General features: G+C 49.2%; 1 protein-coding gene across 1 annotated transcript in view; it reads left to right on the top strand.

Annotated features, from left to right (window-relative positions):
- Nucleotides 1-326: 326 nt before the first annotated feature.
- LOC144719633 (interferon-induced very large GTPase 1-like) overlaps nt 327-8,822 on the top strand; it is a 32,061-nt gene continuing 23,565 nt past the window's right edge. The window contains exon 1 of the mRNA XM_078595753.1: nt 327-524. Within this exon, the coding sequence (XP_078451879.1) occupies nt 494-524 (31 nt within the window). The 5' untranslated portion in view covers nt 327-493. The remainder of the gene's footprint in view (nt 525-8,822) is intronic.

Here is an 8,822-nt window from a genome sequence, read left to right as displayed (position 1 = left end):
CGAATATCATCAACGCCTGTGATAGCGATTATCTGAAACGGGCCTGGGCTTCCCCTCGGCTGACTTAGCCTCAAATGGGTATCCTGGTGCAGTGGTGTGTAGTAAACATCGCCACTGGAGAGACAAAGGCGGTTAGGCGTGGTTTGGTGTTGGCCACCCACCCTCTAATATCAGCACTTGCCCCAACAGTCTGTTAGAGGCTACGCGGGTTACTTTTGTCTCTTGACGCACGCGCGTGCCCCGTGATTTGAGAGAAATGTTGGGCGGTCCCACACACACACACAGCGCCCCTATAAAGATCACCCCTATAGCCGCCTTACCAGATTGTAGGAACAGTCCGCTATATACTCTGCCCACAGCTATTATCCTCAGTCGGTGATTACCTTGCAAGGCGAGATACAATATATGTACTGTTTTACTAATTTACTATTTTACTTTCATATTTAGTTTATTTTACCAGAGAGAGACAGAGAGATCCGTTGTTGTTTTGAAGATGGAAGGCAGTGAGCATGTAAAAGCGAAAGGTAAGCACTTGTTAAGTGTGCGTTTGAGTGTGTATTTAGACGCGAAGGTGTGTGTGTGTCGAGGTGTGTGTGTCGAGGAGTGTGTTTGTAGCAGAGCGGTGGTGTTGCGGTTAGCGCTACGCTGCGCTACGAACCTGGCCATCCGAGTTCGATTCCCGCTCACGGCCAACACCGGTGACGGTTATCTGAACCGGTCCTGGACCTCCCCTAGGTCGACTCAGCCTCAAATTAGTACCTGGTGTGTAAACATCGCCACTGGGAAGACAGAGGCGGCCCGGCGTGGTACTGGCCACCCACCCTCTCGTGCGCCGTGTCGGACTTCATAGGTGCTCGCTAAAACCACTTGCCCTACCAGTCTATTAAATCTCTATGGGGGATCTTTGTTTTTTTGTGTGTAGGAGATCGGTTAGTGCGCTGCACAACGAACCCGGCGACCCGAGTTCGATTCCCGATCACGGACAATTATCCGAACCGGTCTTGGCCCTCCCCTAGGTTGACTCAGCCTCAAATTAGTATGTGGTGTGTGTAAACATCACCACAGGGAAGACAAAGGCGGCCCGGCGTGGTGCTGGCCACCACCCTGTCGTGTGCCGTTCCAGGCGTCATAGGTGCTGCTGCTCGCTCAGAGTACTTGCCCAGACACTTCTGTCAGGATACACGGGGGATCTTGTTCATGTACAAAGAGCGCCTGCATCGCGTAAAAGTCAGGAGACATATAGGGTGATTATATTTCTTGCAACAAATCACATTAGGTGATTATATTTAGTTTAACAAAAAATTATTATAACTATTTTAATAAACGCATGAATTGGAAATTAATTAAGGATTCATTTTTACAGTTGCCTTATTTAGCATACGTTATAAAAACTAGTTGAACTGGTTCGTCTCGAGTCAATTTTATTTATATTTTAAATGTCACTTGAAAAGGAAGACTGAAACATAGATGTTGATAATAATATAGCTAAAATATTAACTTAAAGAATAAAACATTTTAATATTTAATTGCCAATTAAAAAATAAATTAAACAACCCTATGTATCCTGACTTCCTGTCCAGGGACAGGCGGTCACGGGACAGACCCAGGTACCATGGGTTGACTGCTGTGCCAGGCTAGATGTAGGAGGAGGAAGTCACGGGACAGACCCAGCAGGTGCCATGGGTTGACTGCTGTGCCAGGCTAGGTGTAGGAGGAGGAAGTCACGGGACAGACCCAACAGGTGCCATGGGTTGACTGCTGTGCCAGGCTTGGTGTAGGAGGACGAAGTCACGGGACAGACCCAGGTACCATGGGTTGACTGCTGTGCCAGGCTTGGTGTATATCTCGGCCTCGCTGTGTGCTGCGTTGCACCGCTAGTCGAGTAGATAACCTTGCGTTCAATAAACCCTCGGAGCCAGGATGAACGTCCGACTCCAATCGTCATTTATTGATTGTAACAAGGTAAAACTGGTGAGAAAACACAGATACAGCATATGTTATAATCCGGAAACACCAACACAATGAACACCACAGCATCAGAACATTGTCTTAGATAACAATAGATTCTGGACGGACCAGGCCCCTACATTACCACTGAACAACTAGACAAAAGCACAAGCCGGTGCGTTGCATACAGGCACATCGTGTATTCATCCCACTGCACCCCAAATGTACAGCATTACACATAACACTAAACTGTGGATGAGATACTTCGTCATCTTTACTCTCAGGATCGCAACATAGGCACAAGTCTGACTCGACCTACTAAATCACAAGTAACATCCACAATAAGGAAAGTCGCAGGCTTCGTTACTAACTAGGCCTCATATTTACTACAACAACTTAACGGCACCATAAAGGCATTTACATCACTATAACGGTCATTCCAACATTACAACAGCATTGTCAATATTATAGGAATATAAACAACTTACAGACAATGCTTCTTAAGCTCCCACAATGGACAAGTGCGGCTGTGGTCTCACTGAGATGCGATGCGTGCCACCATCTTGACTTATCTGTGTAATGGCCGACGCCGCGTGGTATAGTGGAAATCTAAAATCGTAACTTCCTGGTCACGTGACCAAAATTAGCATAAAAAAACAGGAACTTCCTGTGACCGTACGCTCCACATCTGCCGTGAGGCAAGACACTCCCCGTCTGGTATCATGGAGATACCACCATTTATTTCCTATCTCATAAACAAGTGTATAACAACTTCAACGGGTCGACTTATTTGTCCATATCTTTGCGAGAGAGAAGTAGTACTATCTCGACTATGGGCCTGATTAAAGTTCTTGCGACACCTTGCTTCGCAATCATAACCTCGACCTTTCGAACTTTTCCATCGGCACTTGGAATCGACTTGAGGATGCGGCCCATTGGCCACTCATTCCGTTTGGCTTGGTTGTCCTTCAGTAGGACGAGGTCGCCTTCTTGGATGTCTGGTCTGTTAGACTGCCACTTGTTGCGCACTTGGAGTGTCGTAAGGTACTCGTTTTTCCAGCGACGCCAGAACGTGTTCGCGAAGCTCTGCACTTGTCTCCATTGACGTCTGTAGAGGTCTGCAGTGCTGGCCTCCTCGGTAGGTGCTGTGAGCACATCTGTCTTCTGCGTAAGAAGTGTAGCAGGAGTCAAGATGAATGGTGACTCCGGGTCGGTTGAGACGGGGATCAGGGGTCTTGAGTTAATTATGGCTGAGACCTCGGCCATGAGAGTGGTCAAGACCTCGTGAGAGAGCCGTGTGGACCCGACATCACATAGCATGGAGTCGAGAATGCGTCGAGCAATCCCGATCATGCGTTCCCAAGCTCCACCCATATGCGAAGAGTGGGGAGGATTGAAGATCCATGTGCAGCCTTGGTCACTAAGGTATTTCCTGACAGAATCATCTTCGATATTCTCCGTATTGATCTTAAGCTCTTTACATGCTCCAGTGAAATTGGTTCCACAATCAGAACGGAGTTGCTTGGCTGGCCCTCTGATGGCGAAGAATCTCAGGAGTGCATTTATAAAGCTCGAAGAGTCCATGGACTCTATGACTTCGATGTGCACTGCTCGTGTACTCATACAGGTGAACAGCACTGCCCAACGTTTGCTGTTCGCGAGCCCTCCTCTGGTGCGGCGGGAGATGACTGTCCATGGTCCGAACACGTCGATCCCTACAGAGGTGAAGGGAGGTTCCACACTGAGTCGATCGGCTGGGAGGTCTGCCATTTTCTGTTCTTCCTGTTTTCCACGTAGCTTGCGACACCTGATACACTTGTGGATTGTGCTGGCGATGCACCTCTTTGCTCCAACAATCCACAGCCCTACGGATCGGATTGCTCCTTCTGTGAAGTGCCTACCTTGGTGCTTGACCTCGTGGTAGTGGTGCACAAGTAAAATTGTGATGTGGCTCTGGCTTGGGATTATGAGGGGGTTTCGTTCATTCTCATCTAATTTTGCATTCCCTAGCCGACCACCGATCCTGAGCAAGTCGTCTTTGTCCATCCTGGGGTTTAGCTTCCTGAGGGTGCTGACCCTAGGAAGGTCTTCTCCCTTGTTGATGGCCTTGATCTCACTTGCATAAGCTGCCTGTTGCACACAGCGGAAGATTGATTTCCTTGCTCTGGAAAGCTCGTCTTCAGTGCGTGGCACTGTGCAGTGATGCCATCCATTGCAGCTACCAGTGGTGTCTCTCATTGGGCGATGGAAGCAGTCTGCGATATGTGTTAAATGTGCTATCGCTCGCACGAGCGTCGTCCATTTCGAGAAATGTTCAAAATGGTGTGGACTCAGTGGACTTCTTGGTCGCACATTTGTTACGAAAGTTGTCACTTGAGGATGAATCTCCTTGTCGGACTCGGGCTCTACGAGTCCAAAGGTCTCCTTGGTAGTACATGGGCCACCGTCACGTTGTAACAGGAACGCTGGACCCGTCAGCCAGATGGTTTGATTCAGCAGAGATGCAGGGACGGACCTAGTTGCGAGATCTGCTGGATTCTGGTCAGTTGGAACGTAATTCCATTGCTCCGGCTGCGTCGATCTCCTGATGCGCTCCACCTGGTTGCTGATGTAGGTGTAGAACCTTCTGGTTTGGTTGTTTATGTAGCCTAGTACGACCTTACTGTCCGTGTAGAACTTTACCGCGTCCAGTTTGATGTCAAATTCGTCTAAGATCAGTTCCGCCACCTCTGCAGCAAGAACCGCTCCACACAGCTCAAGCCTTGGGATGGTATGTTCCGGTTGTGGGGCCTTGCCATGGAACTCCTTCCAGGATTCCCAATTGGACGACAGCTCCGAGTCGAGGAACGGAGAGGCCACGGCCGCAGCGACCACCGCCACGACCACCAGCAGAGTGACGAGCAGCGGTTTCGTCTTAGTATTCTTCCCGTCAGTCAGGACTGGCTTGGAGAAACGTGGAGGAACAAACTCCAGTGAAGACGGTGGATGTACAAGCGAAGTCGTGGTGGTTTCTTCGTAAGTCTGCACGGTACAGCCTTGACTTCTCTAGCCGAGTTTCTCTTTCAGCTTGAAGTGGTTGGGGCATGGTTTGAAGTGTGACGTGCATCCATTTGTGAGCACACTTGTTCTGAATGTGCTAATGTGGTCTGGTTTGTGTGTTCCATCGAGACAAACGTCACTACGATGACCCATCCTAGGTCGAGTCTCTGGGCATAGGGAGCGTCGTGAGGTCCATTGCGTTGATTGCGAACCTTGTGGACTCTCAGCATGGCCCTGCCGAGCAGAAGTAACATCTGTGCCGTGTGATCCAATGGCGGGATGAACTCTGCTATGGGTTTCAGGTGTGGGTGTTGACGTGCGACTTCGGGCGTGGGAATCTCACTCCTGTCGTCCGGTATCTCATTGCACTCTGTCACCGTAGGAAGGGCTAGCTTCATGGTGCTATCCGTGGTTTCCGCCATGAGGCCGCTCGCTCTTCTTCCCGCTGTCTCCATCAGTCCTGAGCATGTTCTGAGCGTGTATGGAAAGGAATTCCCACCTACACTTAGCTGATTAAAGAACTCTGATCTTGCCAAAGACCTGTTGCTCTGGTCGTCCATTATGGCATACATCCTTACTGCCCTTTCAGGATGTCCTTTGGGATAGACTCGGATGAGGAATATCTTTGAGCAAGATTTTCCTTTGAAGCCTTCTCCACAGACTTCTGTGCATTTGGTTGTGATTGACGAAGTGAGTGCGGCGGTCTCGCCTTGCTCCCCGCCGTGCTCTGCTTCGGGATCGGAAGCCTTAGTGCCACTGGGTTTCGAGTAAAATGTGTGCAGAGCAGTTGCGTGTTTGTCGCTGCCACATTCCTCGCACTTGATATCTGCCTTGCAATTCCTTGCAAGGTGGTTTGTAGAAGCACAGCATTTGAAGCACACTCCAAATTCTTTCAGCATGTTCTTCCGCTCTTCCAATGGCTTCCTCCTGAACTCACGGCATTTCTGGAGGGAGTGAGGTTTATCATGCAATGGGCATTGCTTCTCTGGATCCTCTATCTTTTTCTTTGTGGTGGTTGCTTGGACGGAGTTTGCGAATGTCGTAGGAGAGACCTCAGTCTTGTGTACGGAAATTGGCACTCTCGCTGTTCCTCGTTTCGCCATCGTTCTTTCCATTTTTGGGAGATCTGGACTGGAAATCCCCGTGGTGCCAAACGTGAAACTCGAGTCATTTCTAGTCTTAGCCAGGTTGCGGATAAACTTTGAGAAAAAAGAGAATGGGGGAAATGCAACCTGATGCTCTGACTTGTATCTTGAACCCGCTGTCCTCCATTTTTCCTGCACGTCAAATGGCAATTTCTCTACGATGGGGTTCACGCCATGGTAGGTATTCAAGAAAATGAGACCTGGTAAGTAGGGATCATCCTGGGCTGATTCAAGCTCCATCAAAAGATCTCCAAGCTCCCATAACCTTTTATTGTCTCGACCAGAGATTTTTGGAAAGTTCTGCAACTTCTTGAAGAGAGCCTTCTCAATGGTTTCTGGACTACCATAGCACTCCTCGAGCCTCTCCCACACCGCTTGCAGGCTTGAGGTGGGGTCGTTAATGTTTGCTGACCGGATCCTCTTTGCGTACTCTGCAGACTCATTTCCTAACCATTTCACCAACAGGTCGAGTTCTTCACTTGCAGAGATGTCTGCATTTCGGATTGCATTCCTGAAGGTAGATCTCCAGGCTCGATAGTTCTCAGAGTGGTCATCAAACTTAACGAGTCCTGTGTTGATTAGTTCGCGGTGAGCCAGGTACCTAGCAAAGTCCCCTAGTCCTGCTGATCCAGGGTGTGTCCATACTGGCGCTTGTGAGGTGGCATTATTGGCTGTTTTGCCTTGCATGCCGTCATTTGCGATGGCGTTGGACTGTGAGCCCAAAGGGTTTCGATCACGTTGGTTGGATCCCCTTATGTGACTGTCTGGAATGTGGGTCTGACTTGGTGCATCCACGTCTGACCCCACGTGCACGACGCTGAGTCGGCGACTAACTCTCAGGGCAGGATATGCATTTCCACCATTCCCGTAGTCAGCATTCATGTTCATTCGGTGTGGAGATGGCGAAGCCTGAACGTCCACCCTTTGTTCAGTATGGTTTGGTGGAGGAGCATTGATGCATTGTTAAGACCAGTCCAAAATATTTTTTCTGGTGAGTTGATCACGGTCCTTGACAGGTATCTGAGTGCCAAACTCACTCCAATTCTCTTCCTTATCCAGGTTGGCTGCTGCCTCGAGCACCTCTGCCTGGGCCATTGCAGCAGCTGCTTCCCTTTTGAGTTGTAGGGTGCTTAACTTAGCATCCAGCTCAATTTTCTTCCGTGTGGCAGTTCCCTCTAATATACTCTCTTGCTCTCGTGCGGCAGCAGTTGCTAATATACTTTCTTGCTCTGCGAGCTCTGCTTTCCTCCGTGCGGCAGCAGTTGCTATGCTTGCTTCTTCTTGTATACGAGCCCTTTCAATTAGCATGGCTTCCTCTTCGGCCATGTAGGCAATACGGGCGTTTGCTGCTTCTGCTGCTGCGCGTGCCTGAGCTGCTGCCATACTAGTAGATGATGTCTTTGAGTGTGCTGAGGCTTTAGATCTTGTGGTGGACCTGGATGAGACAGAGTGCTGAGATTGTGTCTCTCTTAAGCCCTCCACACGGTCCATTGCATCTTGTATCACTGCCTGCACATTATCATCGAGAAGTTCGAGGAAGTGCTCTTGTCTGCGCACTCCCTCAATGCCCTCATCTGTTTTCACCTTCATCAGGAGGGAGATGTATCTATTTGCCAGGAGCTTGTAGCTTGAGCTGCTCACATTCACTTGCTGGATGACCCACTGAATTGAGGCCACTGTGTCTGAGGCATTTGAAGCTTCAGATAAATCTGCTTCAACCCGGTTCCATGCCCGTTGTATCCTGGCATCAAGGTCCTATTTCTCAGCCTCATCGCTTTCCAAGGCCCATTGTGTCAACCTGACCTCTCTTTGGGGCCTTGAACTCCCTTGGTCCTCTTGAGGCAGGATGGGAGGTCCTGGATTGCTTAAATAACCTTCTTCAGTATCTCTCCCTGCTGAACTGTGGCTTTCCACGCTGCGATGCTTGCAGCACGATTTTAATGTAGACTCGTTGCAGAGTTCCTTGCTTTCTGCAGGCTGACTGCTTGAGAGCTCTTTTCTTGCTGCAGGCTGACTGCTTGAGAGCTGGTTGCTTGCTGCAGGCTGACTGCTTGAGAGCTCCTTTGCTTGCTGCAGGCTGACTGCTTGATAGCTGGTTGCTTGCTGCAGGCTGACTGCTTGAGAGCTGGTTGCTTGATGCAGGCTGACTGCTTGAGAGCTCCAAGAAGAGTGTCTTTTTACTATCTCGGCCTCGCTGTGCGCTGCGTTGCACCGCTAGTCGAGTAGATAACCTTGCGTTCAATAAACCCTCGGAGCCAGGATGAACGTCTGACTCCAATCGTCATTTATTGATTGTAACAAGGTAAAACTGGTGAGAAAACACAGATACAGCATCTGTTATAATCCGGAAACACCAACACAATGAACACCACAGCATCAGAACATTGTCTTAGATAACAATAGATCCTGGATGGACCAGGCCCCTACATTACCACTGAACAACTAGACAAAAGCACAAGCCGGTGCGTTGCATACAAGCACATCGTGTATTCATCCCACTGCACCCCAAATGTACAGCATTACACATAACACTAAACTGTGGATGAGATACTTCGTCATCTTTACTCTCAGGATCGCAACATAGGCACAAGTCTGACTCGACCTACTAAATCACAAGTAACATCCACAATAAGGAAAGACGCAGGCTTCGTTACTAACTAGGCCTCGTATTTACTACAGCAACTTAACGGC

Source organism: Lampetra planeri, chromosome 6 (genome assembly GCF_965212315.1).
Source record: "Lampetra planeri chromosome 6, kcLamPlan1.2.h2, whole genome shotgun sequence".
NCBI classification, from domain to species: domain Eukaryota; kingdom Metazoa; phylum Chordata; class Hyperoartia; order Petromyzontiformes; family Petromyzontidae; genus Lampetra; species Lampetra planeri.
This window is presented reverse-complemented; position numbering and strand designations above follow the sequence as displayed.